This window comes from Diabrotica virgifera, chromosome 7, assembly GCF_917563875.1.
Source record: "Diabrotica virgifera virgifera chromosome 7, PGI_DIABVI_V3a".
NCBI classification, from domain to species: domain Eukaryota; kingdom Metazoa; phylum Arthropoda; class Insecta; order Coleoptera; family Chrysomelidae; genus Diabrotica; species Diabrotica virgifera.
The window spans coordinates 230,916,403-230,931,209 of NC_065449.1; the positions used below are offsets into that span (position 1 = coordinate 230,916,403).

The following is a 14,807-nucleotide window of genomic DNA, read 5'->3' on the forward strand; positions in this document are numbered from 1 at the left end:
TTTAATTACACCCCTTCTAGCAACTAAATCTGTTAGATCACCCATTATAAACCAAAAATAATTTATTAAAACCAATAATTATTAAATAATTAACCAAATGTATTATCAAAATTAAATTCTCCAATTATAAACCCGGAAATAAAATTAAAATCAAAATTTACTACCTATGACAAATGAATAACATGCAATAAACACAGACCAAATTATGCTGTTTTTTTCGAATGAAATTAAGGAAAATATAAATAGGATATTGGCTCACCCACTGTTAATTTTATTATCGTCGTATACCATGCCGCTATTAGCTGAAACCTGATCCGCTTATTCCAACTGCCGTCTTTATGATCTTTGTTTTCCGTCCGTTGAACTTGTAAAGCAAAACACTTAACCGTCTTGAGTCCCACTTGTTGACTTCACCCAATTTTGAACGAAAACTATTCACTTATTACGTCACCGTCACCACGTTGACGATGTATGTCTTAGTGTAATCTAATTTAACTGCTCCCTTGACCAATTTACATCGGCACTATAGTGAAATTTGATCTGTCTCGAATGGACCAATGGTTAGGATGCCCACGTGCAACCTTGTGTTCCCAATGAATAAAACTGCTGACTAAGTGGACTGTATATATTTTTATTACTAAGACATGTGTGAACTCTTTGAAGACAACAAACAGACTAACTAAAAAATGAATATGTCGCTAATAAGCCATATATGCACGCAGGCAGGGCCGTCTCAGGACATTTCATTAAATATTGCAGCGAACAAAAACAGCAAAGAAAATATTACAATGGAAATAGAAAAGAAGGAAGGCCCAGAACGTGTTGGTTGGATGACGTGAAAGACGACCTGAAAACCATGCATACAGGGTGTTTCATTAATTATTGTCCATATAGTAACTGGGGAAACCTTAGCACAAAATACGAAAATTTAACCTAAAACACTTAAATAAAATATGGTTACTTACTGAGTTATAGGGTGTTTTATCTAAAAATTTAAAAACTATTTTTGCTCAGCATTTTAAAACTATTCGACGTATCCTTTTCATACTTGACAGGAGGTATAGGTACTGTACAAACTACTAAATTATGTTAAACAAACGTTTCTGTCTATTACCAAGGCGTACGACGGGGGAAAGTGAATGGTTGACCCTTTCCAAATTCTACGCGACTGGCGGAATTGCTATTTTAGTTAAATTTTTGGATTTTCCAATATGTTCTATGAAAATAATATACTCTTCATTCGTAACGATAAAGTCATTAGTTTTCGAGATCTTTGAAGTTAAAAATGAAACGACACGGTTATTTTGATTAACATATTGTGTCGCTTCATTTTTAATTTCAAATATCTCGAAAACTAATCATTTTATCGTTACGAATGAAGAGTATATTATTTAAATAATACAAATAATTTTTAAATTTGGCGAATGGATTTAGTGTCCGCAGTCATATAAACCAAAATAAACAACAACAATTTTTAAATTTTAATCATATGAATCATATCATAAATTAATCAAAATATCTGTGTCGTTTCATATTTAACTTTTATTATCTCGAAAATGACTTTATCGTTACCAATGAAGAGTATATTATTTATGTAGAAAGTATTGGAGAATATAAAAATTAATTTGAGAAGTAGAATTTGAGAAGGGTCAACCAATCACTATCCTCTGTCGTACGCCTCTAATAGTAGCTAGAAACGTTTGTTTATCATAATTACGTAGGGTGTATAGTAGTCGCACTTTCTGCCAAGTATGAAAAGGATACGTTGAATAGTTTCAAAATGCTGAGCAAAAATAATTTTTAAATTTTTAGATAAAACACCCTGCAACTCAGTAAGGAACCACATTTTATTTAAGTGTTTTAGGTTAAATCTTCGTATTTTGTGCTAAGGTCTCCCCAGTTACTATATGGACAATTATTAATGAAACACCCTGTATAATACAATGGAGAAGAAGTGCACAAGAGAGATACGAATGGAAGGACATAGCCAGACAGGCAAAGACCCATCTAGGGTTATCATGCCAAAGAAGAAGTGCAGTCATGTGGTGACCGTTTTTAACGATGCATTTGGAGACCTTCTTGCATCTTCGCGTAGACTCTCTTCAACATCGTTCTCATAACTTTGCGACTTCTACGCATCATTGAGTAGAATTGCCACATTCAAATCGTCCAAAGTTCATGGCTTGTGCTTGTATACACAAGCCCTAAGGTATATCCACAGGAAATAGTCACATAATAATAAATCTGGGGACAGCGGAGTCTATTAAACATTACCAAATCTGGAAATAAGATGACCACGGAGGATAAAACGGATAACGTTCATCATCGCTCTGGCGGTGTGGGCGCGTGGGTGGTGATGATGATATTAAGATTAAGATATCGAACTTCTTCTGTCTGTGTCTTGATGTAAATAAAATATATTTTAACATCAATACAGTAGAGTAAATATTTGTACAAAAATTAATATAAAACGTTTGTGTTAAAAAACATAAATCATAAAACCATTGTGTCACATATGCATTGTGCAAAAATCAATATATAAATTGTGAGGAATTAAATCACAATGTGGTATCACAGATTAAAACGACATCAAGAAGTATATATTAATAATAAAATATAATAAACGCAAGCTTGCATGCTCTGTTGAATTTCTTCCAATTTATTTTGGGGTAAGTACTATTTTATTTTCTAATTAACTATTTAGATGGGAAATAAGCCACAATTAAATTGAAAAAAATAATTTTATTAAGTTTCGACGTCCAAATCGGGTGTCGTTGTCAAAATACAAAATACTACTAAATTAAACAAAAATGTTGTTGCTTAGTAAAAAATTCTTCTAATAATTTATTTATTCTGACTCATTTATATCGGCAATTCAGACATATATTATACTTTATAATATATTTTAAAGTAGAAGACTTTAAAATGATATTGCCAATATTTGTGAGTTGCGTTTCTGGGACGACTTTACTGAAAGATATGTCATTCGATTACATGAAATCAACCCCAACTCAAGAATATCCGCCACAAAAAAATCATAGCATGTGATCTGTCTTTAAAAAGACAACCAAATGCAACTATGACAGTAAAATTCTCGCGTTAGAGATAGTAAATCATAGTAAATCACGAGGGAAAACCAGGAAAAAAAATGAACTCTCTTTCAGTAAAGTCGTCCCAGGAACGCAACTCATAAATATTGGCAATATCATTTTAAAGTCTGTAAAGTCACACTTTAAAATGTATAATATATGTCTGAATTGCCGATATAAATGAGTCAGATTAAATTAATTATTAGAAGAATTTTTTACTAAGCAACAACATTTTTGTTTAATTTAGTAGTATTTTGTATTTTGACAACGACACCCGATTTGTGCGTCGAAACGTTAATAAAATTATTTTTTTCAATTTAATTGTGGCTTATTTCCCATTTTAATAATAAATTATAAAAATGCCATAAGGAAATAGCTTCAGAACAATATTTTATTTTCCTGGTAACACTGTTTCTTCCTTACATCTTAATTATCCGAATTATTTCTTAACTTCTTTGACTCCTCTTTTTATCATGCTTAATGGTCTACAGTTTACGGTATCATACGCCTTGATTTATTCACTTTCATTTTGTTATTGTCTTTTATAAAAAATATTTAATTTAAATGTTTAGGCGCTATACAAAATCCTTGTAGAATGTATACTGTAGAATTAGTAGTATTAGTAGAATTTTTCGTTTTCTATTTATGTAACATTATTACAATGAAAAAATGAAAGACAATAATATTTCCTTCTGTTACAGAGGCAACTACCATCCTCTTACCCAGGTTTTTATCCAGTTTTTATGCCAATTTTTAATCCAGGGGTTGATTTTAAGGGTTGAAAGGGGTTAACAATTAAATAATTAAGATAGAGAACGTAAAATATTATTTACTCTATATTTAAGTCATCTTGTCAAACCAAATTAATTTTTTGTAAATTTTTTCTATTTACGGGTTGGTTTTAAGGGTTGAAAGGGGGTTAACAATGTGATAATTAAGATAAAGAACGTAAAATATCATCTATAATTGATATCAATTAATTTTTTGTAAATTTTTCCGATTTAGGGGTTGTTTGCAAGGGTTGTACGCTTTTCAAGGGGATGAAAATGAATTTACCATGAGGTTATTGTGTTAGAAAACACTTTACAATGTCACTCTTTATTATTAAACACGTTTTCTGGCGATAAAATGGCTCAATATCAATTTTTCAATTAAGGGGTTGTTTTCACCCCTTAAAAATAAAAAACGGAGTTCGGGTCAATATCACTTTTGAAGTTAAGGGTAAGATAAGCCTATTTCCAAAATCTTATGTAAATCGGTTCATAGTAAAAAATTTCGGAGGTAAAACCTATTTTACGCTTCAATGACTGAACTATTAGTAGGCACGGGTTTAGGTTGTAACCAGAAAGTTGATTCCAACGATAGATGTTTTAGATTTTCAGATCTAAAGACATCTCATTTTGTATAATTTTGCTTACTAAGACAGTTGCTTTTCGTTTTGATTCAGAGCAGACGATAGGCCTCTCTGAAGGTCTCAATAGGGTGAAATGTAGGTAAGAGGATGGTGCTTGCCTCTGAAACAGAATGAAATATTAACTCTCATTCATTTTCTCTTAGTATTACTCCTATTACGAGTACACGGAATCAAGATTCAATGGAATTTTACCTACACTAAATGTACAATCAAGATGCAGTAGAAATAAACAAATCAAGACACGTTAAATGCTACTAGGAGCACTCCCGAATCATAATTGACCATGTATAAACTTTGAGAATCATGATTTGGGATTTACAATGTATATGTTACAGTTCAAGTTGATTCTCAGTTAGAGTTGACTCCAACTAGTTGGAGTCAACTCCAACTGAAACGAGCAGTAAAAGTTGATTTTAAAAATTTAAATCAACTTTTACTAGTTAAAGTTGACTCTTCCTGGATCGATTCAGTAAATGTTGATTATACGAGAATAGTACATTTTTGATGAGTGTGCGTTTCTTTGTTTTGATCGTTTCAACTACTTATTAGTATAGTCTGTAACGTCGCCCCCGTTAGGTAAATTATTCTGATTCGATTTTTTGTACAAACTTACTCAAAGAAATACATCCGTATAACAATCCTTATAACAAATACACAGGATGTCACGCGGTACCGCGGTCGAAAAATTGTTTAACCAATTTCAGTAAAGTCAGTCAGTAAAGACTCTTTATCGAACGAGTCTGATATTACGAGCAGAGGAACAGACGCGTTCGATAAAGAGTATTGAGGTGGTGCGTACAAAATTTTATCGGGAATCATAAAAAACATTAACACTTACTTACAACTTTGAGGAAATTTTTTTAATTTTAGACGAAATCAAAAATTCGTATGACAGTAATGAGAGTAATGACAGATGACTTTTGCATGATGGCCGGTTTTGATGTTTAATCGATAGTTATCAATATTGTATACCTACCTAATTACTAAATCTGTAAAGTTTTGATTTATTTTGTATGAATATAATTGCGAAACACTACAGAATTTTACTTTTTGACATAAATTTTATTAATAAAACGATAAATTTTGTACAATATTTTTAATAATTAAAGTAAATAAATTTTAATTTCACTCAAATAAATAATCGATTGCTGCCATTGACCACTTACATTCAATCTCGGTTAATTTGATTAATTATCGCGGCAGGTAAAGTAACATTCTTCTTTCAATACAACAAAGTGTTATTTTACTGCCGAAAATGAGGGCAAATGAGTACAATAATGAATGATTTTAGTGAAGTTTGGCGATAAACAATGATTTTAAACAAATTCGCAAAAATACATAGTTTTTTCACTTTATACAAATTTTTAGATCCGTTGGGCCTTTTTTCTCTAAAATTGACTGTTGTCGAGTTATTAGTGATTTAAAATTTGAAAAACGCCAAAATAACCATTTTCAAGGTTTAATAACTCGGTTAAAGATAATTATTGTGAAAGTCGAGCGAGCGGCCGTGGAGTAACGGCATAATCGCTGGCCTCATACGCACGTGGGTTCGAGCCCTGCTAAAGACAAACCATTTTCATTTTCAATAATGACACGAGCCGTCTCACCGTGCCTCGGAGAGCACGTTAAGCAGTCGGTCCCCCTGGGCTAGTGTACATCGACACTAGTTACTTGAAACAGGGTTAAAGATGTAATTGGCACCGGAACTGTCCGAAAGGCAAAAATGCCATACGATGTTATATATTATGAAAGTCAGAAACTAAAAAAATCAAAGATTAAAGCTACCTCTATAAGATCCTGAAGAAATTTTTGTCATTATTTCATTAATAAGATATTATTTTTAATTACCAACAATGAGCGCTAACCGTGTATTGAGGCGCCGTCAATGTGAGTGCGAGTGAGATTCACCATTGGATGGCTGGAATGGTGCATCTCTTTAGCACTCACCATTGACGGCCGCCTAATGCGCACTTAGCGCTCATTGTTAATAATTAAAGATAAAGCTTAGTAATAAAATAGTGACAAAAATTTCTGCTGGATCTTGTAGAGGGGGCTATAAACTTTGATTTGGTCCCTTTCTGACTTTCATAATAATGGATTTTAACTGAGTTATTAAGCCTTGAAAATGGCTATTTTCGCATTTTTCAAATTTTAAATCGCGTATAACTCGACAACAATCAATTTTAGAGAAAAATCACAAAATACCTTTTTTTGCTCAGAATAACCCAAATGATCTAAAAAAAAATTGTTCGAAGTGAAAAAATTATTTTTGTGAATTTGTCTAAAAAAATTGTTTAAAAAACAATTTATCGATCAAGGTACTGCCTGGCACCCAGTAGATTTGTTATAAGGACCTCTTTTTGAGTAAGTTTGTGCAAAAAATTCGAATCGGAGTAATTTACCTAACAGGGGCGACGATACAGCCTAGACTAATTTGAACATATTCAGTAACATTTAATTTCTAGAATCGGCTGTGTGTGTATCAGAATCAACTTTTACTAAATGGCATTGGGAAGAGTATACTTTTCCTAGTTGGAGTCTACTTTTACTAGTAAATGTTGAATATAAATCTTCATTTTATATTTATAATCAACTTTTACTGAAACCAGCCGTTAGAGTTGACTCCAACTAGTTGGAGTCAACTCCAACTGGATAATCAACTTAAACTGTAACATATATACATTGTAAATTATGATTCGGGAGTGTTCCTAGTAGCATTTATCATGTCTTGGTTTGTTTATTTCTACTGCGTCTTGATTGTAAATTTAGTATAGATAAATTCCCTTGTTGTGGAATGCAATCTTAGAATCCCCTAGTCTGCTTCGTTTATCGTTCGTTTACCTTGCAAATTTTAGAAGGCCCGGATTTAGATTGTCACCTTAAAGTTGGTTCCATCGATAAAAGTGTTTGATTTCCCGATCTAAGACATCTTATTGTATCTACATATATACAATCTAAAGGTAAATACCTATAGGCGTACATAATTACGAGAATATAAACAACTATTCTCAATATACTGTTTAACAATTTGTTTGAGTATACCTTAATATCGTCATTACTCATTACATATCAACTATAAAGAAGCTTAGAAAAAATTGTGAACCTCTAACATCATGCAAGGCATGTATATCTAACGTGAATAATGAAAAAACAATCAAATAATAAAAAAAGAACGATTACCTAAATGCTTGAGAACCTCGGGATTGGTAACTATATTTACAATTAAAGACAAAAAAATACATTAAAATTTGCTCTGACTATGACATTCATTATTATAGTAGTGTGTGTCAAAACAGAATGATGTATAGCTATCAAAAAAGCTGATGATTGATGAGATAGAGGTAACGTTTAGTATGCGTGTGATTATGCAAGTTATATTAATCGAGAATTTTGATTTACTTACCTATATTTGGATGCTGAAGTTTCCTACATATCCTTGCCTCCCTTTCCAATTTTTGAAAATCTAGAAAAAATATTCAACGCATTAATTTTAATTACATTTAGTAGAAAATGTATATGTATAATCCCTAGGGCTCAGTGGAGAACGTTGTTCAGATAGAATGGAAACACCAATAGCGATAAAAGTATTTATTGATAGAACCGACACTAGGGTATTTTACCCCGGGAGAACTTTGAATACTGACTTGTTACCGGTACGCGTTTAGTTGAAGACTGTTGAAGACTCTATTTGAAGTTACATTTTGACAGCTTGAGTTGATTCTTGAGAATGATTCTAAATGAGTATACTTTCTCAGCGGTGGCACTTAGTATTGGTGTCAAGCCACACGACAACAATGTTAATTAGTCAGCTAAATTAATGTTTATTGCCAAAATATAGTTTATAAATTACGACAAAAAAACAAATGAAATATCCCGCACATGTTTAAATATGATCACAAATTGGTTAATATGATGTACGGGGTGATAAAAATATACTGTCCAATTTTGGATGTAAATAATGAATGTTTGATATTGGACAGTATACAAAAGATGTTTATTATAGTGTGGCATAAAGACACACATCAATGGCAAAGATATATCTTTGCCTAATAGCATATTTTCAAAATGAACTAAATTCAAATCAAACACATAATATGTAATGTGTACTGTAATCACAGGTATAGTACAGTATATATTTACATTTACAGCGAAAATGTAAATAGACAGAAATCAATTAGTTAATATCGCTGAGACAGTTTTGTAAAGTTGTAAGCAACCCGACATTATCAACTTTATAAGTGTTAAGTTATACAATAAATTAAAAAGTACAAAAGTACAAAAAATTATATTGTTGTTTATTTTGTATACATTCTCTTTTGCACTTATAAATTTAGGTTCTATCGCCGAATCTAGTCAGTTAGTTTAGGTGTCTATAAACAAACACAACAAGAATAAATTTTTATATTGCTTAGTTAACATTCGAGTATTTCAAATATACAATTTTAGCTCAAAATTATACATATTCCTTTCAATTTCCATTAAAAGCCTCGTTTGCGATTGTTCTAAGACGTTCGTATTATATGCAATCAGTAAATTAGGTCACTAGTAAATAGCTTTATGATAATGTAAGGTTTGATTATAGACTACACAGTGTAATCAGAGTCAATACCTGCAAACTAGAGGTTACATTAGTGGTAGTAGAGGGAAAGGGATCGATATTGGAGTTCACAAATGTGCTAGGTTCTCATATATTAATATCAACATACCACGGTGTTGAAAATATTTCAAATTTCTGCTAAATATTTCATAAATATCAAAATTTAAACCAATAACTGGATATAGAACACGGGGAACTAATCAATAAGGATGGCCTCGAAACCTTCAAAATGTTAATATATTAATATTTACTTATATGTACTACAATCACAATAAAGATGCACTAATAGAAATAAATAAACCAAAACACTTTGAACGTTGTGAGGAGCACTCACAAATCATAATTTACAATATATTATTACGTATAATATAAAAATATATACCATTTTTATTCAGTTGCAATGCGAGGGCAAAACAATCTTATATTCAATTAGAATACGGAGTGCAATCCAGCTCAATTTCGATTCTTATTGGAATCTCATCGGAGAGATCTTTCATCTTTCATTATTATGTATATTCATTGTAAATCCCAAATTATGATTTAAAAAGTTTATACATCGTAAATCATAATTCGGGAATGCTCCTTTAAATTTAACATGTCTTAGTTTGTTTTTTTCTATGGTCTGTTTTTAAACCAGGAGGAGTAATTCAAATTTACCGAGCCGTAATGCTTGTTTGTAATTGGTCCAACCTCACGTAAGTTTATTCCACTGTTATGAAATTGTGACAGTACCTAATGACATTTATTAAATTTTGACACTATTGGCATTTCATAAGTTAGGTTAAATACCCTATTCCACGAACATACGCCTGTTTTGGATTACTTCGACAACGAATATTTAACTGTGCAAAATAAGAAGAACGAAAGTAAATTGCAAATTACATTGTTGTTTATTGGAATAATAATTAGCGCCATTTACTTTCGTACTTCTTATGTTGCACAGTAAAATATTCGTTGTCGAAGTAATCCAAAACAGGCGTATGTTCGTGGAATGGCCCATATCAACCATTTTTGTGTTTTCCGCGTTATTCCTTTAATTTTTAGATTTTTAGTCCCGTTTTATATAAAAACAGTTGGTTTTAAAATTATTTAGCGACGTATTAGTATAATATAATATTTATTGATTACCATCGAATGAACCGATATGATCAACCAAAAGAAGATATATTTGGTGATTTTTCTAGTGACTTTCTTGGATGTGAATCTGTCATTTTAATTTACTCCTCTTGGTTTAGAAACAAAGCATAGTGCATCTTTATTGTGATTTTAGTTATATCATAGTGCATATTAGCTATTACCGAGCGGAATAGAGCAACAAACTGATTTAGTCCCAAGAAAAGGTACAAAAGAGAACATAACCTGAATGCCAGGCAGTTAAGTGAAAAGGCTCGCGAATTTAATACCCCTATTTCATGTGCTTTATTGACTACACAAAAGCCTTCAATAAAGTAAAACGGCCTCTGTGGTCAATACTAGGAAAAGTGAGAACACCCCACCACTTACAATTGAGCTAATAAGATGTTTTTTACGAAACTAATAAGTGCATAGTAAAAATGAATAACACACATTCAAATTATTTTAGAACAGAAGCCGGTGTCAGACAGGGTTGCGTAATCTCTCCAACTCTGTTTAATATCTAAAAAGCGGTAGAATAACGCAAAAGATGGGAAACATAATACGTTGTGAGAAAAAAAGAGATGAAACTAGTAGAGGTGGTAAATTGTCAATAGAAACCTATAACAAATTGAAAAGTCTGAGATGTAGAATTCACCACTATAATAAAATTAAAATGGTAAATAGTTATTTAAATCTGAAACTTTTCGTGTTGAAAGTTCTTTCTGGTACATCCTTAATCTGCGACTTTTTCAATTTATGAGACCGCAGACGACGAATATAGAAAACAAAAAGGACTCCACTATATGCATCCTTTTTCATTCGTCTAGGAAAAGCACAGAAAGAAACTTCCTAGTACTCAAATCTGATTAAAGATCGCGTCCCAACCCCTTAAATAGATGGTTGAGCTGTTTTTCAATGCAGAGGACTGCACGCTAGCGCTGTTGAGGAAGCCTGAAATGGTGGAAACAGCTGTCCAGCGATTGTGCATCTCTCTGAATCGAAAACAAGCAAAACCATATTTTACAGAATCCTATAAATTTACATTATATTGATAGTTTCCCACCTTTAGATGTATCGGAGGAGTTTGCAATTGCCACTGTGACGAAGAGTTTTATAAAATTCTCTTGTGACGGTTTGACTCCAGAAATGAAAAATAGTCCAATTACCAAGAGATAAGAGCGCGCATCGGAAAAGCTAGATCCAACTTTAACCGAATGGGTTCCTTCCTCACGAGCCACAACCACTCTCTTGGAATTAAAGTAAGAATGCTGCGATGCTATCTCTTTTCTGTTCTTTTTTATGGTGTTTAATCTTGGAACTTGAACGAAGATATTTGCAGAAAATTCTAAGCATTGGAAGTCTCATACAAGTCATCCGGCATCCGGCAAAGAAAAGTATTTGGAAAGCGAGGTCCAGGAAGAACATCCTGATTAAAGAACCTCAGAACCTGGTTCAACACAACACATTTAGGCTAAATTTGCAACTATTTGCATTTGTTGTTTCAGAAGAAAATAATAAAAGAATGTTTAAAGAAATGAAAAGTCCCAGATCCGTAAATCTGAAACCTCTCGTGGAACCAATTTCTGGATAGATCATTTATCTCTGTCTTTTACAATTTATAAGGAAAGGAGACGACGAATAAAGGAGACGAATAGAACTCTACAATATAGTCACATTCCGTCTACTCGTCTAGGAAAAATTTCGATGAAAGTTGCTTCCGTTTACTCACAATATGAGTAAACTGGGAAAATGAAAGGCAGCTTATGTTTCATTTCAATTATTTTTATAATTTGGCTTAAATAGACGGCTTAGTTTGGTTTAGATTCAGATTCAAAGATCATACCATCAGAGACCTTCTGATGAGGTCTGGGAAGACTCAAACGTACGTAGGGTATGGGTATGATTGATCATCTCTCAACCGAAATAAAATATAATCTGTCTCTTATTAAACGCTTTTCTTTAGTTAAATCGTTTGCGTCAAATCTTTAGACGTTAACTCTACCTTAACGTAACTAAAATAGTCAATAAAATTTTTTTGATGTTTATTAATTGTTTACTTAAATAAAAAAAACAATTTTAATGGAAAATGCTAAAATTCTCTTGTTTTTTACTATGAAGAAACTTGAAACTTTTACAGATTGTAGCTAATTATTTGAACTACACATAATTTCACTTTTTACGTTAATTGTTTAAGTTATGCTTCATAAATAAACAATAAAGTTTCAAATTTTTTGCCAATTCTGACTACTTTTCATATTTGTACATCATATGTTTTATACATATATTTTAATAATACCTAAACATGACGATATATTTTAATGTTTGAAAAGTGTAAGACTAAAAATAAAAAATAAAAAAAAATATGAAAAAAAATTTTTAAGAAACGCTTTTTTTTAGTTACGAGTGACTAAAATTAAAAATATTATAAAAAAATCAACCAAAAAGCAAAAAATAAAAAAAAATCAATCTCAAAGGATTATTCGAAAAAAACTGTTATGCAGATTAAATATACAAAAATCTCACGCATTCGTTAAAAAATTGAAAAAATTCAATGAACAAAATGAACATTCGTTAAGGCTATCGGTACATAATTCGCAAATATTTTATGGCTATTCCTACTTTTTCTGTCTTGACACGGCAAATTACGTGTAGTAAAATTCACACTGGTATGGATATGTAAACATTACTAGAATGTCATTCTATTTGACAATGTCATCATTAACTTGGCTTTTGAATGTTCTTGGATAACTGTTATTTGTATAATTGCAAATTATTAATTCAGTTAATAAATGTGATAATTTTTTCACTAACTGTGTATTCAGTGATTGTAATAATTTATATGTACAACAAAAACTAATATTCAATCGAGAAAAGAGGAAAAGTGTTAAAGTGATTTTTTAATAATATATTGTTACTATGGAACGCTTACAATGTTGAACATCTTTAACAACAAAATACTTGGATCACAGAACAATTATCCTGATGTATTATCTGCTTAGATCTTCCACAATTAATATAAAATAAATAACTTTTTATTAAGTTCACGACTTAAATCAATTATTTATCAAATACACGATGTATCACTATTATTTAATCAACAACTCAAAATATTCCCGATGCCATGTCAAATATTTAAAATTGTCACTGTCTGACTGACAATATACTGACAATATTGTATTCGACTGAGTGCGTTGTAAGACAAAGATAGATTTAGAAAATATTACCACGGGCATTGTGTTCATTTTTTTTGAATCCTGAAAAAACTAATAAATAGTTTTGAAAAATTTAAACGGAGAATGAAAGACTAAATTATTACCGAGGGCCGAAAGTCCCTTAGAATAAATAGAAACTTTATTTTGAATGAGATATTTGAAATTAAATCACACTAGATTTTCTTTTAGTTTTTGACCCCTGTATCTTATTAAAATAAACATTATAGAAGTTCTCAGGGACTTTTGGCCCTCGCTAATAACGTAATCTTTCATTCTGCGTTTAAATTTTTCAAAAACACTTATTAGTTTTCTCAGGATTCGAAAAAAATGAATTCCCATTTGAATAGCATTGCAGCAGAAAATACGTACCCATCCCCTTAAAGAAACGCGTGGGGCGCGTCTTCATCAAATAAACGGTTTTCGCCCCACGCTTTTCTTTAACGAATGTGTTAGGTTTTTTCAATTTTTTAACGAATATGTGAGATTTTTGTATATTTAATCTGTATAACAGTTTTTTCGAATAATCCTTTGAGTTTGAATTTTTTTTATTTTTTGCTTTTTAGTTAACTTTTTATATTTTTAATTTTAGTCACAGGTAACTAAAGAAAAGCGTTTCTTAAAAAAATTTTTTTCACATTTTTTTATGTTTTTTTTACGAATGTTTAGTTTTTTGTCTATTTCTCCACATAATAATGAATTTAAAGAAAATTTTGCGAACTGTAGTTGTTACAACATTTAAAACAAAATTTAGATATTGACTCAAAATCTATTTCATACTGATTTGTCAACCGATTATTATCCAGAATTGATGTTTTAAAATCTGGCAACACGGACTACCTACGTTCAGTGGTTTAGCCTTGTATGTCTACAACAAATCACTGAAGTTAACGTATCCGCAGGGAAATCGCATATAATCCCAAAAGGTTTGTCGAATTTGGGCCAATTATGGTCAGTTGAATTCGGCTCTGGTAATAGAACTTTTTAGGGCCTACTTTCATTGTTAAATGATTGGCGGAATATCTTTTTCCGAATCTTGTTAGGGCTGCTTCGTGCCTCGGATATATTGTCTTTTTTGTTTCAACCTTATTCCTATGAGTCTCCTTGGATCCTAATTAATTCTCTGATAAGTGAAAGGGATAAGGGACTTGCGCAGGAGCGTCATTTGAAATTTTGATAGGTGGGGGCAAGCATTATATATACAATACATTTATATGCAAACATAATACAAAATTGATCTATTTTTTGTAAATTTCAGTAATTTTTGAGGGTCAGGGGGGGGCAAATGCCCCCCTTGCCCCCTATCAAATGACGCCCCTGGACTTGCGCCCGGTTTCCGAAAGGATGATCATCTCAAAAATTATGTAATCGACGATTAACAA

At 31.5% G+C, this 14,807-nt stretch overlaps 1 protein-coding gene across 4 annotated transcripts in view; it reads right to left on the reverse strand.

Moving 5' to 3' along the window:
- The window catches only part of LOC114344042 (calcium/calmodulin-dependent protein kinase type II alpha chain), a 712,828-nt gene that overhangs the window by 468,880 nt on the left and 229,141 nt on the right, over positions 1-14,807 (reverse strand). For all 4 annotated transcript variants that reach the window (XM_050655404.1, XM_050655405.1, XM_050655403.1 and 1 more), the window contains exon 3: positions 7,907-7,966. In XM_050655404.1, coding sequence (XP_050511361.1) covers positions 7,907-7,966 — 60 coding nt within the window. The remainder of the gene's footprint in view (positions 1-7,906; positions 7,967-14,807) is intronic.